The sequence below is a fragment of the Colobus angolensis genome, unplaced genomic scaffold (genome assembly GCF_000951035.1).
Source record: "Colobus angolensis palliatus isolate OR3802 unplaced genomic scaffold, Cang.pa_1.0 Scaffold90, whole genome shotgun sequence".
In the NCBI taxonomy this organism is placed as follows: domain Eukaryota; kingdom Metazoa; phylum Chordata; class Mammalia; order Primates; family Cercopithecidae; genus Colobus; species Colobus angolensis.
The window spans coordinates 1,401,728-1,424,655 of NW_012122932.1; the positions used below are offsets into that span (position 1 = coordinate 1,401,728).

Here is a 22,928-nt window from a genome sequence, read left to right on the forward strand (position 1 = left end):
CGCTCTGTCGCCCAGGCTGGAGTGCGGTGGCGGGATCTCGGCTCACTGCAAGCTCCGCCTCCCGGGTTTACGCCATTCTCCTGCCTCAGCCTCCTGAGTAACTGGGACTACAGGCACCCGCCACCTCGCCTGGATAGTTTTTTGTATTTTTTAGTAGAGACGGGGTTTCACCACGTTAGCAAGGATGGTCTCAATCTTCTGGCCTCATGATCCACCCGTCTCAGCCTCCCAAAATGCTGGGATTACAGGCTTGAGCCACCGCACCCGGCCCAAGTATAGAATTTCTAAGAAATTGACCTTTTGTTTTAAATGTGGGGACATCAGCAGTGGACTTTATAGTCCTTGGTGCCTTTTTACTGAGAAATTTCCGCCGGGCGCGGTGGCTCAAGCCTGTAATCCCAGCACTTTGGGAGGCCGAGACAGGCGGATCACAAGGTCAGGAGATCGAGACCATCCTGGCTAACTGGCGAAACCCCGTGTCTACTAAAAAACACAAAAAAACTAGCTGGGCGAGGTGGCAGGCGCCTGTAGTCCCAGCTACTCGGGAGGCTGAGGCAGGAGAATGGCTTAAACTCAAAAGGCGGAGCTTGCAGTGAGCTGAGATCCGGCACAGAGCGAGACTCCGTCTCTAAAAAAAAAAAAAGAAAGAAATTTCCTTCAGCACCTATTTTTATTAGTTTTTAGACCAAAGAAGGCCAAACACCATTTTATATTTAACAATGCTTCCTGTATGATTTTTATACCACATAAGCTAAATTTCACCTTTTTATTAGCATGTTATTAATGTTAAACTGAATTTTAATAAAACCTTCTAGACATATTTATCCAATTTTTAATGTCTGACATAAGGTAAGGTTTTTATAGACTCTTTTTAACCTTTTATAATTTTTGTTAAAGAGCAGGTTAGTATTTTAAGAAAAACCTGTTGTGCTTTTATTTTAATGTCCAGTTCACAGAAAAACTGGATGATACCCCTTAAACTTTAGCCAATATGTTTACACACAGAATTTCCTTTACAATGAACATTTCAAAACTTGCTTAAACTTTTAAAACAAAATATTTATTTTTAACCTTTTAATGTAGGTAAAAATCCACATTCTTATGCCTCCTTATAATCCTTTTACAAAAGGTATATTTTACTTTCCTATACACCTTGCACATAAACTGTTTCTTCAATAGCTTTACATTCAGGAGGCTTAATTACTTTTAAATTCTACAACATTTCTTGCATAAATTCCCTTTTATAACTTGTTTTTTCCTTCACAACTTTCACAGACAATTCTTTGACATGCCTCAACTTTCTGACTTGTTGCAAACATCCCTTTCTTTAAACAGCTAATTTATTTTAGGACAAGAATTTACTGTATAACATTCTTTTTACATAAATTTTTTTTTTCCTTTTTTTTTTTTTTTCTTTACATAACCATTCTTCTCCAAAGCGAACTTCCTTCATGTCTGTGGACTAGACTGCCTAAGGCCACAAGATTAGAAATTAGGATAATACATGTCACACTGTTAACTTTTAGCAAACTTTAATTTTGTTGAAAACCTTCTAAGTTTAGGATTTCAATTATTCTTTGCTATTAATAATTCCTTGTTTAGTCAAAATTAACTTAGAATTAGTATAGATGGATTTTTTTTTATTATTCCATAAGTACTTTAAGGCTTGGCTGAGTGCAAATAGCTCTCACGTTTGAGCAGACCAATTATTAGGCAGTTTTCCTAACTCTGCTTCTGTGTTTCCTTATCAATTCCTGAATACCCATTGTGTCTTTTTCCCTCAATCACGTGGGAGGAACAATCTATCCTCCTGTCCTGAAGGGAGTTCCTCCTAGGTCTGGTCGGACCTTTGTATGGTAATTAAGATATAGATCCCCTAAGATATAGAAACCTGCTGGGTTAAAGGACTTTTCAGTGGTTAATGTTAAATCATCTTTTTCTAACAGAATAGCCCCATACTTTAAGAATTTTGAGTTAGTAAGCTACCTTTTCACTTCTTTTTTTTTTGGACTCAGGATAGTTCTGAACTGGTGAGGTGTGCTGACAATGAGGTTTCCTCTACAAGTTACTTTTCTACCCTCTTCTGTTAGCAAAGCAGTTGCCGCTATAGATTGAATGTATTTGGGCCATCTGCGGGTTACTGGGTTAAGAATTTTTCATGGGAAGGCTACTGGTTGTCAGCGGCCTCAGTGTTTTCAGGCTATTCCCTTGTTTACACTTACAACAAGGTGGTATTGGAGTTTTATAGGGTCACCAAGAAGACCTTCAATTATCAATTATAGGTTTTAAATTTACCCTGGCTTTTAAAGGAATAAGATACACTATTTTTTCTTTACTACTTCTCTCTCTTTCCCTCTCTCTCTCTTCTGACTCCCTCTTTGTAGCTCTGCCTCTCTCTCTCTGCCTCTCTCCTGTTTCTCTCTCTCTCTCTCTCTCTCCTGTTTGTCTCTCCTGTCTTTCTCCTCTGTCTCTGTCTCTCTCTTTCTCTCTCTCCCCTCTCTGTCTCTATCTCCCTCCTCGCTGTCTCTCTCTCCAGTCTCTCCTCTGTATCTCTCTCCCCTCTCTCCTCTCTCTCTCCTGTCTCTCTCTCTCTCATCTTTCTCTCTCCTCTCTCTTTCTCCTCTGTCTCTCTCTCTCCTCTTTGTGTCTCTCTCTCCTGTGTGAGTCTGTCTCTCCTGTCTCTCTCTCTGTCTATCTCTCTCTCCTTTCTCTCTCTCTGTCTCTCTCTCTCTGCTGCTCTTTCCTTGCCTCTGCAAGCTGCTTATGCTGCTGTTCTCCCCTCTCCTTCCGCTTTCCCTAGGGGAGGGACTGGTGGGAGTGGAGCTACTCTTTCTTCCCTCAAGAAGAAAGGTGGGGGCGGTTGTGTGAGGTTCAACCCTTGAAATTAGTGGAAGGCTCAACTGCTCAAACCAAGGATGTCTGGCCTTGCCTGACCTGGAAGGCTCAACCCCTCAAACCAGGGGATATCTTGCCTTGCTCGTCCTGGGAGGTTGACCTGTTTCCCTCCTTTCCCCCTCTGAAGGTCCTTTGCACACTTCCCACTCGTGCTGTCCTCTCTGGCCGCTCCCCCCAAGCAGAATCAGGCCTCTCTTAGTGTTGGCGGGCCCACGGCAGGATACGCCCTAAGCCATATGAGGCAGCTACAAACGGCAGAGAGGACCCACTCACTCCGTCCAGCAGTAGGACTTCTCACCATCCACACAAACACCACCACAAGCAGGATCGTTTGTGATCATTCATGCACACACACACATTTAGCCCTCCAGAACTTGACCACCAAGGAAATACTTCACCTGCTCCTGCAGCTTCTCCTTCCTTGGTCTGTGCATAGAGTCATTGCGGCAGTATGTGAGGATCCTTTAAGCTAGGTTGCTGGCCAGTTTCTTTTTTTTTCTGCCTTGCTGAGAGCTCGGGTTATTCCTCAGGCTGGGTGGGTCTTGATTTCTCACCCCTGAGGCCACCACAAGGGAACCGGGTGCACCTCCTCAGGAGAGAGAATCAGAGACCGCCCCCTGAGGGAAATGTAATCCCAGAAGAGCCCCTAATTGTTATATATAAAGTTTTAGTGCCATAAAAGGAATAGCACTCGGATATAAAATTTTCTTTTTAATTCTCAGCAAGGCAAGATACTTCTATATAGAAGAGTGCATCCTTAGAGATGGAACAATGGTGAGTGCACACTTGGACAAGGGAGGGGAAGGGGTTCTTATCCCTGATGCACGTGGCCCCTGCTGCTGTGCCTTCCCCTATTGGCTAGGGTTAGACAGCACAGGCTAAACTAATTCTGATTGGCTAATTTAAAGAGAATGACGGGGGTGAGTGGTTTGGTGGGAGTCAGGGCAGAGCAGGTAGCTGGTAAGCAGAATGACTTATGGTGGAGTAGGTGATCAGAATGAGTCAGGGTGGGGTAGGTAATCAAAAAAGATTGCTTTAGGAGGAAGTTAAGTTTAAAAGTAGAAGGCAAACAATTGAACATACTGACATATTAATTCTTCGAAAAGAAATTTAGAACTGATATCTAACACTGAAGGAGGCTTATGCTTAGCGTTTTATGTTAGGATTTTGGTTTAAAGCATAGCATCTTTTATTTAAGATAAATCTAATTCTTAATATGGAATTCAAAAGTAGGATTATGAGGAACCCTGAAAATTGTATACAAAGTTTATTTTGTGTATTTGAATTACTTTTTCTCTTTGGAAAAAACATGTATTCCCCAAAGGAGTCCATGCTATCCCCCCAGGCTTAAGAATGTGCTTGTGCTCATATTCAGCAATTCATAGTTGTCTTGGGATACATTTATAGGGGACCCTCAATTTTAAAAACCACTGAATCAGAGAGAAAACTCGGGAGGCATTTGCGAGGTTAAATGAGAGTGACCAATGCTTTACAAGAGTAGGTCTCGAAATGTGGTACTTTTCTTAGGTTATCTCATTTTATTTTCATCACAAATGGTGAAGAAATGGTCAGCCACATTAAAGAGCAGATACTGAGACTCAGCAAGTGAGAAAACCTGTCCTGGTTTACACAACTAGGAAGAGGAATCCTCACCCCACTTCTGTCTGCCTCCAAAGCTCAAGGAGAGTGAGCTTTACACTTTACCATATTTGCTCATCCTCTTACTAGTTTGACTCCTAAGATAATCCTGAGATATAAACAAGAAAACTATTATGATCCCCTTATTTGAGTGAGAACATATGTCTAAAAATGATTTTTTTTAAACACTAGTAAAGGTCACAAAGCCAATGAATGATAAAGGGATGGGTACCTCTGGCTCCTATAGTTAGTTATCCTTCAAAGAACAAAAATAACCCTCATTTATTGAGTGCCTACTATACTCTAGATATGTTTTTAACAGATGTTATCTCATTTAATACCTACCACGTTCCTGTAAGGTAGGTATCATTATACCTATTTTACAGATCAGAAAAACAAAGAAACAAACAAACAAAAAACAAGACTTCTAGGGAAAGATGCTGAATAGAACACATTCTTCTACGTCCATTCCTTTCTGAAGATCTTCCTAATATGACAGGTAGAGATTTGTCTTAAGATTTAAAACCACAAGGATGAAGAGACAGGCAGAAGAGTTTCACTATCAACATTGCAGAAACTGGAAAGGAGACAGAGAACTAGAAGCAACATAACTGAGTCCTAAACTTCCAGAAAGGAAAGCTGAGAAACAACCAGACCCACACCATAGAATCCTCCAAAGACTCAGGAATTGGCACTGTCATGTGCCTCTAGAGCTAGAGGTTAAGGGTAAGAGCTAAAATAAGAGAGATTGTTTGGATATCTATTTAAAAACTAGTCATGTCCCTTCTACCAATTTGGAAAAAGAAAAAAATATTCTCCACTCCATACTATGGTTTATCCTTTGAAGAAGAAGTTTTATTAATGGGGAAGTTGAGTGTAGAAGACGCCTTGCTGAAAATGGAGGGATTGGGTAGATAAATGCATACTGGATACTGGGGCACCCAGTCTTCTCTTCCCACTTGGCTCTGATAATACTGGCAGCCAGGGACTCACCCTCCAGCAAAGAGAACAATAGAATATTTTCTGGAGATTTTGATGAATCCAAGAAGAAAGATGTAAAGTTATCAACATTAGAGATTTTCTGATTCAACATCCGGGCCATAGCTAGAAGCAACACTATAGAAGCATATTGCTGGCAAGAGCCACATACTCAGAATGTCCAAACAGGGGTTTGGTCTCCACACTTAAATATGAGCAGACAACCAAGGATTCTCAGGCTTTTGGGAAAACCCTCTAATATGACTGATAAAGACCAAAACAAATGAACAGGGAAAACATTAGCAAAAAGTATAAGAGAGGTAGGAGAAAGCTATGACAATGAAAAAACAGACAACCAGACAAAAACAAAAAACAAACAAACAAAATAGATACCAAGAAAATAGCTTTCAGAGAGCACAAATTTGCTTTGGGAAAAAAATTACAGCATGAATGGAAAAATCTGAAGAAGATTTAGAAGATACATTTAAAGAAAATTTCCAGAATAATAAGCAAACAAAGATATAAAATAAGGGTAAATATAAGAACATTTAACAGCCAGGTGAGAAGTTCTAGTTTCTAAAGAATAGGTATAGAAAAAGAGAAAGAGAAAATGGAAGGGGGCAATAATTATTACATATTTTAAGAAAAAGAGTACAGAACCGAAGAACGTAAGTTTTCAGATTAAATGAGCCTGTTAAATGCCCAGCACAATGAATAAATCATAAAATTTCAAAACATCCAACACAAGTATATACGACTAGAAGTTTCTAGAGAAGAAAACTGTTACATCCAAAGGATCAGGCATCAAAATAACTCCAGCCTTCTCAACAGCAATGTGTGAAAAGGTAGAAAATGAGAGCAATGCCTTCAAATTCTGAAGGAAACAATTTCCAACCTAGAATTCAATAGTCAGCCAAACTATTAGTCAAGTATGAATACAATAAAAATATTTTCATGGATATATGATATTTCAAAAAATGTATCTCCCATGCAATCCTTCGTACAAAACTGTTGTAAAATGTGCTTCACTGAAACACGAAAGGAGTGGGCACTGCATGCAAGAGCCAGGAATCTATCCTTAAAGAGGCATGAAGGAAATCCCCAGGGTGATGGTGAGGGGAATCCCGGGAAGACAGCTGTGCAGGAATAGAGATAAACAGTCGGGACTGGATTATGTCTGAGGAGAGACATTTTCAGGAAGATAAAAATGTGACTAATGCACCTGAGCATGATGAAAGGGAACTAGATAACTGGAGAAGAGTTTGGGATTGGATTAGGAAGGAGACGTAGAAAAGTCAACATGTGTAAACAAGACTATTACTAATTCCAGGGAAAGCCAAAAATTGTGCAAGTAAAGAAAATTAATCGTAGTTTACTACAACTCAGTTGAGCCTACCATTTATGTATTCATAATAATGGAAATACTGAATATTGATCTAATTAAAATTATTATGCCAGATACAACTGCATTGGAAAGATGGAGGCATACTGGGATAAAACCAAAGGAGCAAGAATGTGAGCTAGATCTTCTTCTACAAACTTGAATATTCAATAACTAATGCCTAAAATGAAAAAGAAAGAACAATAAAATTATACTCTTTAGGGACATGGTGGAGATCACCCAATGCATAGCTAAAGAGAGGTAAAAGTGGTTGCTTCTTGGCTGGGAGAGATTAGAAGTGGGGTAAGTAGATCATAGGACTGCCATTTTCTCCTTTTTAAAAAATAACAAATCTTTTAGAACTATTTGATTCTTTAAGCTATATAAAGATATAGATAGTTGTAGATACAAAACTTGAAAAAATAAGAACATGAAAAAGACTGAAATAGAGCACAATATGAATCGTGGTTATCTTTAGATGGTTTTGGTTTTCTTCTTTCTACTTTGCTGTATTTTTTATACTGATAGCATTATATATGTATATATGTACACTCCTCATTGTAAACAAGAAATTGAAACTCAGAAAAGTCAGATAAATTTCCTAATTTCAAATATCTTATAAGTGTTAGAGCTAGGATTCCACTGCAAGTCTGTCTGATTTGAATCATTTTTATCTTTCATCAAAGCATTCAATCTTTGTTAAAATCTGAGAGGCAAAATTGGCATGCCTCACCATTCTCTCCCATCTCTGAAGGTCCATAGTGCCTCTTTTGTACATCATACAAAGTGTAACACTTGATTGGTTTCATTATTTGTTTACTTATTTGTCTATCTATATACTTATTCATATTCATCTAATTTCAGAAAGATGAGAGAATGGATTCCAAAGGTACATAGACTATTACAAAATAAAATAAAACTACAAAAATGAAACAAAGGACATTTGATTATTCAGGTTTTGCTTTGTCAGTCTGCTAAATGAGTCACACTCAGTTTTCCTACTCTGCTTGGGGAGGGTAAGTGTCCTGGGACTGAGTCCCAAGCTTCTTATGTTTTTCCATCAGTGCCTAGGAAAGTCCTGGGTACACAAATACTCAATGAATGTTTGTTGGTTTGACTTGCCAGCAAAGCTGTGGCTCCTAGGGAAGTGACTTCAGCTTCTTTATTTTCTTGGTGTGACTGTCTTAAAAGGGGAGTAAGTGAGCCTTTCTTTGTAACTGACTGTATTTGAGAATGCAGCATGACAGACAAAACGTTCATCTCATTCATGGAGAATTGTAAAATCCAGCAGAAAGAGCTCTCTTTTTAACCAGTGCTTACAATTTGTCCTTTTTCACCCTTCCTTGGCAAATCATGCAGTGTTCCTTCTTAAAAATGGGTAAAGTGCCAGCAGAACTTAGAAGAGGGACTGATTCTATCTCTATTCTGACCAGGTATATGGCAGACTGTAATTTAATGTCAGCACCTTTTTGTTGCCATGGTGAGATACATTTACTTCTGTTCAAAGATCATGCAGCCCTGACAAAGCAAATACCCTCTGACTCCCACTATTAATTATCCTTCAGTTGCTACAGAGTTTTCATCCATGTCCTCACTTAGGAGAGTTGGTGGTTGTGAAGCAGATGGAGTCCACAATCTCAAGAGCAGTTCTTGATGCTTTGAGCTCAGAGTGAGTAAGTCAATGCATGAGGCTTTTAAGATGTAAATCCAATGTCTGCAGAGAAATCTGAAGCTGTAATATTAGAACAACATTCAAATGAGGACTTCATTGACTAGCTCATTAAGAAGTCTTTTGATAATAACATGTTGGTGAGACTTTTCTTAGAAGGTACATATTACAAATGATGATGTGCTAAGAAATCAACATAAAGGAAAACATAAAAATTTTCTTCCAAAGCCATCTTTTTTCTGTAGAACTTTAATGATGATACCTCATTCCTTTGTACCTTAATTAAAAAGGTTAATTATGCACCTACTATGATATGTCCAAAATGGTTTTAGGTGATGTGTGGATATAGTGATGAACAAGACACACCTAGTGTCTGCCTTCATGGAGTCTATATTCTTGGCACTGTTGGTCCTGTGTGAAGTCCTAACATTATTTTGCTTAATGTTTTGGCAAGAGAGGCAACGTTGGCTGGGCGTGGTGGCTCACACCTGTAATCCCAGAACTTTGGGGGGCCAAGGTGGGCAGATCACCTGAGGTCAGGAGTTCAAGACCAGCCTGACCAACATGGAGAAACCCTGTCTGTCCTAAAAATACAAAATTAGCCAGGCTTGGTGGTGCATGTCTGTAATCCCAGCTACTCGGGAGGCTGAGGCAGGAGAATCACTTGAACCCGGGAGGCGGTGGTTGTGGTGAGCTGAGATCACGCCATGCTCTTGCACGCCAGTCTGGGCAACAAGAGCAAAACTCCATTTCTAAAAAAAAAAAAAAAAAAATCTGCATTCTGGGCTGATACAAAGGCAATTCATCTGGTAATAATAGCAATAACATAAATAGCAGTAATAATAATACATTATTGAGTTCCTATTCTCTGCCAAAAATGGTTGATAAGCACCTTTGATATGGCTTATTTTACCTAGTCCTCCTTATAACCTTAGAAGGTATATTGTATCTGGTCAAAATTGAAAGAAGAAATTGAAACTCACAGAGGGTAAATAATTAAAGTTCATAACTAGTAAGTAGTACAGACACACCCAAACCCAGAGTTTCATGCTCATAGTCACCATAATGTATTTGGAAACTTTTAGGACTCATCACAATATTAAAATCATGGAACTTGGAGCCACACAAAGTCAGATTACCCTGACACTGGGTAATTTAACTTTTCTGGGTTTATGTAATGTATCTATAAAGTAGCAATAATAATATTACCACCTCATGCTGTTTTGGCAAAAAGTAAATAAGATAATGTATATTAAGGTATTTGGATAGTGCCTATACATTATATATGCTACTTAATAGATAGTAATATAATTATTAACTCTGACCTAAGATGTGGCACAGTGCAGGTAGCAGAAGTTCTATCATTAATCATTTACAGACACTTATTATATTGCTTCAAACACATAAGGATAGAGGCAAGGTGGACGGGAGATCTAAGAAATTGATTGAGTCAACATTTATGTAAATACTTAGCTTCTTCACCTCAGGATTTGGGTCATTTTAAATGCATCCTCCCTGCCCTCCTCTGCCTGGCTACCTTTGGAACTCCAACCCATTCTGCAAGGCACAGTTAAAATGCTGCGCTAAAGTAGGAAGAGATTTCTCCCACCTTAGAACTCCTATAAACACCTGCAGATTAGTTCTAGGCAGGCTTTAACAAAATTCTCAAGGGATCTTTGAAAATAGATTCCCAGGTCCAGCCTCCAGAGAATCTGATTCAGATAAGGCCAATGAATCTGAATTTAAAAACATATTTGTGTGATTTTGATGGGTGGACACATTTGAGAATCATGGCAGGACCATTTATGTAGCTCTCAATACATATACACTACTTTATATTGCAGTTATTTATTTATGTTTCATCTCTTTTCCTGAGAAGTTACCTTCCTGATAATCCAATGCAGAGATAAATTAAGAAAATCTGTAGGAAAGAATAGAATATCAAGTCCTTGCAACATTCTTCTGAGGTTATAATCATCTCCTCTAGGATGCTTTGCTGGATTTCCCTGGACTAAGTTCTTTTCCTGCTACATTCTCCCATTATAGATCTCCCTACAGCAGCACCGCTTATATTACTCGGAACTTGAATCTATTTTGCTAAAAAAAAAATGTTAAAAATTAAATTATCGGCCGGGCGCGGTGGCTCAAGCCTGTAATCCCAGCACTTTGGGAGGCCGAGACGGGCGGATCACGAGGTCAGGAGATTGAGACCATCCTGGCTAACACGGTGAAACCCCGTCTCTACTAAAAATACAAAAAAAAAAAACTAGCCGGGCGAGGTGGCGGGCGCCTGTAGTCCCAGCTACTCCGGAGGCTGAGGCAGGAGAATGGCGTAAACCCGGGAGGCGGAGCTTGCACTGAGCTGAGATCCGGCCACTGCACTCCAGTCCGGGCGACAGAGCGAGACTCCACCTCAAAAAACAAAAACAAAAAACAAAAAACAAAAAATTAAATTATCAGAAGGATATTGGGGATGCCTGCAGAGTAACCAAAATAGGATCTGTATGAATATAGAGCCAGGCACATTAATACCATCAGCATTAGCCCTTTATGTTGTGATTCTACTTTATTCCAAATGTCAGCTTTATCCTGTTGGATGTGCTGATCTTTTTTCTCTACGTTTAGCCAGTTCTGTTCTCATGTTCTGTAAGCTTATGACAGAGGGGGAGTATGCATTTCCAGAAAATCCAGAGTGAAAACGATTGGAATGGCGTGAGTCACAGTTCCAATCCTAGACCAAGGCATCTGGCTAGGGATGTGAGAAATGATGAGTGACAGATACAGTGACAGCAAGTGGTTGATGGGATCTGAGTTGTGAGAGAGGGTCTGCGAATAATGAAAGATCCTGCATAAGAAGAGGAGAAGCAGAAATATGGACATTGTTGTGAGTCAGGTCTTGACCCAACTCTGTGCTGCTTATTCTACTTTCTTGTGCACGATTGACTATGTGTGTTTAATAGAATGCAGTACACAACAGTGTCGGAAGGCAGCTGTGGAGTCCACTTGAGTGGGACTCTACCACTCTGCCACTTATCTACTTTATGGCCTTGAGAAAGGTACTTAATTTCTCTGGGTTGCAGTTTGTTCACCTAAAAACATGGTAATAAAAGTAATACTGTTTCAGAATTGGTGCAAAATTAGGATAATATACGTAACATATTTAGAATAATGATGGGTATTCCTTACATAAATGTTAGATATTAGCTACTGTGGATTTTTCTGTTGTTCCACTGGATTGTAGGCCCCCTGAAGGCAGGCAACCTTGGGCTTCTTTCTCCCAGCACCTAGCACAATGGCTGTTACTTAGTAAGCAGTCAGTAATTGTGTGTTGTTGTCAGTGAACACAGACTGAGTTCAGTGAGTAATATCTTGGAAAGCCTTTACTGCACTCAGGACTTTCATCTATACTGAGACAGAAAAATGAAATCCTCTCTAGACTGGAGAGCAGAAGCTAGACATGTGGGCAACAAAACTGTAACTGTTTCCATGTCAAATTGACTTTGATTTTAGAGAATCACAGCACTGAGGAGTGTCATGTTTAAGCAGCAAATTTGTATAGCAAATTAACATGCCAAAAAAGGCATGCAAGACTCTTACTTGATTTTTTTTTCCTCCTCTCTGGGGAATTTATCTTATTTTGGTTTTATCTTGGAATTTATCTTATCTTGGACTTATTCAGACTGCATTGGTTTAATTTGCTATCAACTGGGGCTGTATAGTGCACTGGAATTTAATGTGTTGTATATGTGAAATATTTACCAAATAACCGCATAACCAAGATATGGAGGACCTACTGTAAGAGGAGATTCTTGCAAAGCACCTTAAAAGCATACACTCAATAATCACATTAGCATGACTGCATACAGGGAGATACTCAGTTGTTTTAACTTTTAATTTAAGTAGTAGCAGAATGACTTTTTGGGAACTTTGGAATTTGGAAACCTTTTAATTCTATCTATTGAATATCAATTATGTAATTTAATCTAAGGTTGTATGCTTGAAACAGATTTCAAAAACAAAAGCAGCAGCAATGACAGCAAAAATGCGTGTCAAAAGCAATTAGTTTTAAATATAAAGACATAATTTTAACAATCTTGAAGTTTAAAAAAGCCTTTGAAAAACACAAACCCAGAGAGACAAACAAGAAAAGATTAATACATTTAACTACATAAAATTTAAAACTACATTACTGAAAAAAAATTTGAGACAGGGTCTCTGTTGCCCAGGCTGGGGTGCAGTGGTGTGATCACAGCTTACTGCAGCCTTGACTTCCCAGGCTTAAGGGCTCCTGTGATCCTCCCATCTCAGCCTCCCAAGTAGCTGGGACCACAGGCATGCATCACTACACTTGGCTAATGTTTAATTTTTTGTCGTTGTTGAAACGGAGTCTCCCTGTGTTGCTCAGGCTGGTCTCAAACTCCTGGACTCAAGTGATTCTCCTGCCTCCGCCACTCAAAGTGCTAGAATTACAGGTATGAACCACTGAACCTGGCTTTAAAAGGCTTTAAAATCAAAAGCCAAATGGACAACCTAGAAAAAATACTCCTGAGATATGTTAAACAGAGTTAATTGACTCACCATTTTTAAGTGTACTTACATATCAAAAAATCTAATAACTCATTAAAGATATGCAAAGCATATAAAAAGGCAGTTTGCTGAAAAAATACACATATAAATATATGCAGCTTCACTCAGCATTAAAGAAATAAAGTAAATCAATAATTCAATCTTTTTCACTTGTCAGATGAAGAACAGTTAATGTAGTAGTGTTGGCATGGTGGTGGACAAAAAGTTATTATATGTTTTTGACATCAAGGAGATTTGATGCAACATCTCTGAAGAGCCAGTTGATAATATCTGTAAAATTAGAAAATTAACATATTCTTTGCCCAGCATTTCCACATTTATCAACTTTGCTTATAAACATAGACACAGAAGCCCATCAAGAATGCTCAACGTAGTTTTGGTAATCATAGATAATTTTTTTTTTTTTCGATGGTGTCTTGTTCTGTCACCCAGGCTGGAGTGCAATGACACGATCTCGGCTCACTGCAATGTCCGCCTCCTGGGTTCAAGGGATTCTCCTGCCTCAGCCTCCTGAGTAGTTGGGATTATAGGCACATGCCACCACACCCATCTAATTTTTGTATTTTTAGTAGAGACTGGGTTTCACCATGTTAGACAGGGTGGTCTTGAACTCCTGACCTCAGGTCATCCACCCACCTCAGCCTCCCAAAGTTCTGAGATTACAGACATGAGCCATCACACTCAACAATCAAAGATAATTAAACCATTTTTCAAAATCCATCAATAAGTTAAATATTTTATGGTACATTTACACAATAAAATACAAATTAGCTACTTAAAAATAATTAGATCTATATGTGATGGTATGAATGGACAGAGGCAATGTGTTATATAGAAAGGGTTTAACAATGTATGCTCCCATAGGAATGATAGTATGTTGCTATTGCCTTTAGGAAGGAGTACATATATGCAGAGAGAATCTCTTAAAGGATACACAAGGAGTTGTTAATAATGGTTGCTTCATGGAACTGAAACTGAAAACTTGGAAGGGGAAGATAGCTTAGTTTTCATTGAATAATTGTTGTATTTAAAAAAAATTTGTAATTTTTAGTTTTCAGTGGGCCAGACATTTTGCTTCTGGTTTATAATGTCTCATCTTCAAAGTCACCTGAGTTAGACTTCATTAGCTCCATTTTACAGACAGGGACATTGTGATTTGAAAGACTGAGTAACTAGTCTAAGGTTCACAGCTGGTGTCCTTGTTTCTTCATCAGTAGAAAGATTTACATAAACAGCAAGGTGTGCTGTTCTCAGTAGACTCATTTATGTTCATGATTTGGTGCTTGCTCAAGCTGAAATCAATTTTTAGAAAAAATAAAATCTTTTACAAAGATTTTTACCTCAAAAAGAGAAAAAACAAAGGGTTTCCTGCCTTACTTTCTGCAAGAGTCTTCTCTGAAATTCCAAGCATCAGGGTGTTATAACAGACTCTAAAAAGGGTTTCCTTTTTTATTTCCTTTAACATTGCTTGAGACTGAGAAGATGGTAAGTGAAATAAATCAAAGGAAATAAAAAGTATCATCACTGGCTTTCAGAATCAGCATGGTTTATGCTAAGGGAAAGACTTGGAAACCTTGATGCAACATATAATTCTAAAAGGAGACAGGAAGAAATCCCATCTTGTTTCCTCTGATTCTACCTTTGGGATGGGTAGGTATGTTACACAATAAGAATAACATTAAAATGCCTGCTATAAAAATAATGGTTAAGAGCCTGGGTCCAGAATGAGAAAGGTAGATATTGAATTTACCTGAGTACAACTAGGCAGACTCAAGTGAGTTGATTTTACCCACTCCTCCGCTCAAATATTGGGTATGGCTTTGCAAAAACATTCAACCAGTTATCTGCATAATTGGTCTTAACTTTCCATGTGACTATAATAAATATAAACCTGCTAATGAGAAAAGTGTGATTTTAGTGTTTAAACTATTTTTTCCCAAATAATAGTTCCTAGATGAGGTTTATGAGCCTTATTGGGTACTCACACAAAGGAGATAGAATTGTCTGTTGGACTTTTTTGAAAACTTTCTTGGTTTTCAAAAAGGTATGTTTCTAAGGATTTTTATGTGTAGTTTTGACTAAAAAAGGCTTTGCCTTACTTTTTGTTTTTAAAATCTAACCACAACATTAATATGTCACTATATACTAGTTATAACCATAACAAATTATTTCACCTCTATGAGCCTGAGTACCTTTAACTGTATACACTATACGGATGTGAAGATAGAAAGTGACATAAAAATGAAACATGTACTGACCACCCTCATAAACAGATCCCTTATGCATATAGAATGTCCGTGCCTGGTTGATTAGTGAAGGAACAGGTACCCACCCAAAAGAAAAACTCTGAAATAAGTACTTTTAGATATTTATTTTTTAAATATTCCAAGTAATTATCACAACATTAAGGTGCATTCAACTTTTTCTGTTAACATGATATACCTCCAGGCAACCTTTAGGGTACCGTACAGATACAATGGCTGCGAAGGCTGGGATGAAAAGACCTGTGCAAAAGCAGGACTCTGAGGCACATAAGGAAGGCCTCAAAGTTACATTTCCTTGACTTCATGTCTGAAACACCAAAAGCAATGGCAACAAAAGCCAAAATTGACAAATGGGATCTAATTAAACTAAAGAGCTACTGCACAGCAAAAGAAACTACCAGCAGAGTGAACAGGCAACCTACAGAATAGGAGAAAATTTTTGCAATCTATTCATCTAATATCCAGAACCTACAAAGTTCTCAAACAAATTTATAAGAAAAAAACAACTCCACTAAAAAGTAGGCAAAGGATATGAACAGATACTTCTAAAAAGAAGACATTTATGCAGCCAACAGACACAGGAAAAAGTGCTCATCATCACTAGCCATCAGAGAAATGCAAATCAAAACCACAATGAGATACCATCTCACACCAGTTAGAATGGCAATCATTAAAAAGTCAGGAAACAACAGGTGCTGGAGAGGATGTGGAGAAATAGGAACACTTTTACATTGTTGGTGGGACTGCAAACTAGTTCAACCTTTGTGGAAGTCAGTGTGGTGATTCCTCAAGGATCTAGAACTAGAAATACCATTTGACCCAGCCATCTCATTACTGGGTATATACCCAAAGGATTATAAATCATTCTACTATAAAGACACATGCACATGTATGTTTATTGCAGCACTATTCACAATAGCAAAGACTTGGAATCAACCCAAATGTCCATCAGTGACAGACTGGATTAAGAAAATGTGGCACATATACATCATGGAATACTATGCAGCCATAAAAAAGGATGAGTTCGTGTCCTTTGTAGGGACATGGATACAGTTGGAAACCATCATTCTCAGCAAACTATCGCAAGAACAGAAAACCAAACACCGCATGTTCTCACTCACAGGTGGGAATTGAACAGTGAGAACACTTGGACACAGGAAGGGGAACATCACACACTGGGGCCTGTTGTGGGGTGGGGGGACGGGGGAGGGATAGCATTAGGAGATACACCTAATGTAAATGACGAGTTAATGGGTGCAGCACACCAATATGGCACATGTATACATATGTAACAAACCTGCACATTGTGCACATGTACCCTAGAACTTAAAGTATAATAAAAAAGAAAAAAAAGGTTACATCTCCTTTGCCTGTTTTCTTGCAGGCCACATACCCTAGCCCAGCCCTGCCAGTATGAGTGAGAACCAGGTTCTGCCTTTGCCCACACTAAACCACTACCTTCAAGGCCCCACAAAGACCCAGTGTCTCCATATAGCCTTTCTGTCTTCTCAACATTCAGAGCTCCATGAACCAGAATGAAAGTTTTGGAACATGATACAAGAACAAGACCCAAGAAGTAAACATCACTAAGGTTAACCTTGCTTTAGAGGTTAGAGAAAACACTGCAAGGACACCACACCATAGACTACGAAAACCCCAAATGTGTTGAAATGATGTTGATTCCATTTACCTCCATATTGCCTGATAATACCCAGGTGCTACCATGGCAGCTTAAGGTGCTGTTTGCTGGGAGCTATGATACTCTTTCAGAAGTAATAGCACTTCTAGTAAAAGTAGTTGGTTCCAGGCAATGTTCTATGCACGTGACCCATTTCATCTTCTTATAAACCTTGTGAAGTATATATTATTTTCATCCTCATTTTATAGATACAGAAAGGGAAGCATAGATGTAAATTTCCAAGATTACATGGCTATTTATTGTTGGAGCTGAGATTTGAATTCAGGTTGTCTGTCCTCAGGGACTGTGCTCTTAATCTCAGCGGTCATCAGACTTTTCTGTAAAGAGCCAGCTAGTAAATATTGTGGGTTTATATACATTCTCTATTGCATATCCATTGGTTTTCAAAAGTAATCCTATACAAATTCAAAAACCATTCTTAGCTCATAGACTACACAAAAACAGATTGCAAGTCCAATTTGGCATTTACTGTTCATATTGACCAAGGGTTTAAGAACATAGTGAGTACACTATTCCACATTCCCCTTAGGCAAATCCTATATGTTTATAGTACTGTTAGATTTCTGTTGACAAAATAATCCACAATTCTGACTTCATCTCTCTCTCTCTCTCTCTCTGATTTCGTCCGAATTTACGAGGTTTAGTTGCATTTTCAAGTTAGTCTTCCTACTAACTAGTGATTCTGTTGTTGAACATTTAAGAAGGGACTGTCAGGATTGAATAAGAGAGTCTCTTCCATTCACATTTTTTATTTTTATTTTTTGAGAAAGGATCTCACTCTGTTGCCCAGGCTGGTGTGCAGTGGTGCAATCACAGATAACTGCAGCCTCAGCCTCTTAGATTCAAGTTCCTCCTGCCTCAATTTCTGAGTAGCTGGGACTACAGATGTGCATCACCATGCCTAGCAAATTTTTTATTTTTTGTAGAGATAGGACCTCACTATGTTGCCCAAGCTAGTCTCCAACTCCTAGACTCAAACAATGCTCCTGCCTTGGCCTCCCAAAGTGCTGTGATTGCAGGTGCGAGTTATCACATCCAGCTCTTACAGTCACTTTTAATCTATCATTGGCTTTCTCATTAGGTTGTATTTTTATACAAGGAAGTGACTTTAGACAGTATGGCACTAGACTAGAGGCTGTGTTTTTCTTTGATAAATGCATAAATGAGATAAATTGCTCTAAGACTTTAGGCTTGTCCCTTTTCTGAGAAGTGACATTTGGGAGGTCACATTTAGTCAAAGCAGTTTTGCTGGTATAAATTTACCAGGATCCTGACATGTAATCCTGTATCATTTGCAGTAAGGTTAAAATGGTTTATGAAAGAAGGTGGTTCATGAAATGGATTAATATCAAGCTGGAACTTCATGCTTTCTAGGTACCTGCTGTAATCTTAGAGATTCAAAATGTCATCATGGCATTCTAGGCTAGACTGGTAGTGGAGAAATCACTGTGAGTTATTGGATTTGCTCAAGATAAAATCTTGAACTTGCAAATAAATTCTGCTTAGCTTTTTTTTTTAACACTTTTGTGGTAAATAATACACAACTCAGATTCATGTAATGGATGTAAGAAAATCATTGCTTTGGTTATTTCAGTATGAAACTCAAGAGAAAACTTACAGAAGTGTTTTTAAAATTATTCTGACCACAACCCAAGGTAAAACATATGCCAGAAAATATATCATGACATAATAAATGAAGCCAGGATTGTATATATATGTCTACTCAAGTATATGAAATGGAAGCAACAGTTTCAGAGGCAGTACTATGCTTACTACATTTGAGGCATTTCTGGTATTTTCTAGTCTATTTAATTAAATTTTTAGTACCTCTTATCATTGCTACATTTATTTCATAACTCATTAATGGGTTTTGACTCACAGTTCAAAAACACTGCTTTAGAGAATCCAAATGTTCACACTATCCATATTTATAAGAACTAATTTTTTGGGAGTTCTTATGTATTCTTATAGCTTAGTTTGATCTATTTGCTAAGACCTGGCTATGTGAGAACTGCAAGAGTTATGCCTTCAACTACTTAAGCCAAGAATTTTCTGAGGTGGCAGGGGAACCAGGGTGAGCAAAAGGACATATCATCTCCATCCTCATTGAGCTTATGCTATAGTGGATGAAATAAACTCAGAATTCAAGGAGTTTACGAAGAAAAGTCATTCCCTTGAGTAACCATGTTAGGTACGTAAACAGGTTTAGTAGTGCTTTCTTAGTACAAGGTGTTTTCTTTTGATCTAGGAGAGTCAGTCCAATTTTTTTCTCATGAGAAAATGGAGCCTTGAAGAGTCTGTCATTTATCTCTGGTCTCTTCATTATTTTGAGTCCAAGTACGGGATTATTTGTAATATACATCTGCCTCACATGATCCAGTGGGTTTTATGATAGAAAGGGAATTTGGAGTTGAGAAGAAGAAGTGATGATTAAGCCACATCATTAAAATGTTTGACTCTCAGATATCTTGGACAGACTTTGAGAGGCACTGTAGCCAAACTTTTTCCTTCAGAAGGAGATTATCTAATTATTCTGGGTAATAGAGACAAACTAGGTCTTTTAAAGAGACAAATTATACCATTTAGTGTTTCACAATATTTTCTGAAAAAACTCTTAAAATCCCTTATTTGGAATTTAATTCATCTAAATCCTTATTTCACAAACCAGGAAACAGAGTCAAACATTTTCTCAGTTATCAAGGCAAGAAACCAAAGATCGTCACCTGCACAGGAGAATCTATGATTTGTTCTTCTCATCATTATACATTTCACAAGCAGTGACTCAAAAAACCTATAAACTAATCAACTATTGCTTCTTCTAGGGACTGAAATTTTAAAATTTCAGACGTGGAGGATCGACTCTACTTCAAAGCAAAATTCAGTGGACTTCTGCACACATATCCATTCTAATCTGTTACAAGTCTGCACTTTGGAGATTCGTTCAGGCTACACACTTAGAGGTGTAATCGTTTCCTACTTGGGAAAATTGAAATTACTTGGATACAAAAGAGTGGTTGTAGTAAGAAAAGAGGCAAGGAGAACATTTTAAAGCGCTGATCCTCGGTAAAGTCATACATATAATGCACCTGGAAGCAGATCTTTCTGAAGTCATTCTGTGCTCAGAGATGTTTCTCCTTACCTTGCTGCCTATGTCAAATTCTCTGTGATATGTTCTTAGAGTCCCATGACCTCTCTTCTTAACTTGCAGCGGGAGCTTGAATTTTCCATTTATTGTTGTGACTATTTAGTCTATAAGAGTCTCTGTCTTTATAGGGCCCTTACTTGACTACAGACTCCATAAAGGCAGAGATTCTATTTTTACTCTATTATTATTGTATTCCCAGCACTAAGCACTATGATTAATACATAATAAGTGTTCAATAGGTGTTTATCGGATGATTAGATTGGCATGTTAAGGTAGTCTGAGATCATGTTATTTATTAGCTACTAAGGAGAAATTGGTAATTACTCATGACATTCTTCTTTTTTGTTGTTTTACAGTCAACTTTGACCACTTTGAAATTTTGCGAGCCATTGGGAAAGGCAGTTTTGGGAAGGTGAGAACAAATTGAAATGATTAAGCACCAGCAAGGTTATGTAGCCCAGGGAACAGAGGGTCCAGAAATGTTCATATTATTGAGTTGCTGGGACCACAAGGAAAGATAATTAAGTGAAAATGCTTTTGTAAGGGATTTTTATAAAATTGTCACCACAGTTTAAGAAAAGTGCGTGACAGGCAGCTACATAATGAACGTACACTGTTCTCTAGAATAATCTCATTAAACTCAAATCTGTTTACTCTCAGTAAACTTTAAGACTTTTCTCTCTACCCTAAAGGAGATGAAGATTTCAGAATCATTTTCGATTCTACCAGCTGTACACCCAGCAATAGTTATCTCGTTTATGGAAGAGTTCATTATTTTCATGTGGGAAAGAAGCCACCTGATTTCAATTTGTTTCCTCATTTGTATAATGTTTTTATCTTAAGAAATATACATATTCAGTCTAATTTTTTTTTTTGCAAGAAACTTCTGTATTCAAACCCTGATTACTAGTTTCTCAATGGAGACATACTTTAAGAGAATAATATTTCATATTAAACTTGCATTTTAAAATCATTTTCTGTTTACTTTATCAGGTATTATATACACCTCTAAAGATATTTCAAAAACATGGACATTATATTTAGTGTTTTTCCAGTCCTTAAAGTCCTTTTTGGTTATATCATCTATGGTTGTAAACAGAAATTCTTTGCACAGTATTATTCAGCTTGACAGTTTAGTCATGTCTATTTCAGTCACTTAAAGCAGGATTAAGGATGTTACTTGTTATTGGAATATTCCTGACATGGAGGCAGCTATTTTCACCAAAATGCTGTCTTAAGAACCCAAAAAGCAAAACCAGGCAAAATTGTTTGAGAAAAAAGAGATCCAAGAATTGAACTGGTGCATAGAAAAGAAAATGAAATTTTTGATCCAAAATCAGAGCTAAGTGGGAACTTTTAGCATTGTGTAATTTGCAAATGTTAAGGATCCAAGCCACAGAAAATAACATGTCTTGTTCTGTCTCTCATCACCATGATCCACTATCTCCTTAATCACTCACTCACTCGGGTTTTCACCATTAGGTCTGCATTGTACAGAAGAATGATACCAAGAAGATGTACGCAATGAAGTACATGAATAAACAAAAGTGTGTGGAGCGCAATGAAGTGAGAAATGTCTTCAAGGAACTCCAGATCATGCAGGGTCTGGAGCATCCTTTCCTGGTTAATTTGTGGTGAGTAATTTTACTGAACCTCTGAATAGAGACATTCCTGATATTGGTGTGCTAGGGAAGGTCCCCAAATGCCTCTAGGACCTCAGCCCTGGCTGGTATCCAGGCTCTTGACATAATTGCAAGAAAGAGTTCAAGGATGAGTTGGAAAACAGTGAAAGTACAGAGATTTATTGCAAAGTGAAAAGTACACATTCAAGAGAAGGGAGCATGGGTGGACTCCGGTGAGTGTCATGTAAGGGGGTTTGAGGCTGCTGCCATATGGGTTTCTTTAACCAAGGGGTGAAACATTCATGAAGATCCCTGAAAAAAGATGGAGATTTCTTGGAACTGTGGTGCCACCTATTTTTACACCAAATATGAATGTTCCTGGAACTGTCATGGTGCTGGTGGGTGTATGATTTAGTACGTTAATGAGTGTACAATGAGGTCCTAGGTGAAACCTAGGTCAAATCCCACACGATGGAGAGGACCCACAGACCCTCTGAAGGAAACGGACTGCTCCTGCAGGACCCAGGAGACTCCCCCAAAACTGTGAGTGCCCCAACTGCGGAAGTGGGGAAGGGAGACCCTCCTTTCCCAAACACACATCCCTACTGGAGAAGCTGAAGGTCTGTTTGCTGGAGAAGTTTCCGACTTTACCTGGAGCTGAGTCAATTTGAAGAGCCTAGTGAAATACACGGGGAGAGGAAGCCGCAGAAAGGCCCTGGGAGATTGCTGGGTCCCCAAGCAGGCCATTCCTGCCTGGCACCAAAGGGATCCAGTGGGAGAGGAGAGGGGGGTAAAATTCCATAGAGAGAAGCAAATCTCTAGCTGAACTTTGTAACAGTTTGAACAGGGTGAGAAAGCACCTGGCCAGGACTCCGGGGAGGGCACAAATCCAGTGTGCAGACTCCACAGGCAGGGGATAAACCAAGCCCTTTTCTTTTGCAGTGGGGAGGTCGGTAGCCTGGGGCAGGTTGCCGGTATTGCGTCTCTGCTTGGAAACAACCTGGCAGCTGTGTGTGTGTGTGGTGGGGTGGGACCGGTGGTGGTGGGTTG

The 22,928-nt window shown here is 38.6% G+C and overlaps 1 protein-coding gene across 3 annotated transcripts in view; it reads left to right on the forward strand.

The window, feature by feature from the left end:
• STK32A (serine/threonine kinase 32A) overlaps positions 1 to 22,928 on the forward strand; it is a 148,712-nt gene that overhangs the window by 18,740 nt on the left and 107,044 nt on the right. For all 3 annotated transcript variants that reach the window (XM_011931497.1, XM_011931496.1, XM_011931499.1), the window contains exons 3-4: positions 20,613 to 20,668; positions 21,739 to 21,890. In XM_011931497.1, the coding sequence (XP_011786887.1) occupies positions 20,613 to 20,668; positions 21,739 to 21,890 (208 nt within the window). The remainder of the gene's footprint in view (positions 1 to 20,612; positions 20,669 to 21,738; positions 21,891 to 22,928) is intronic.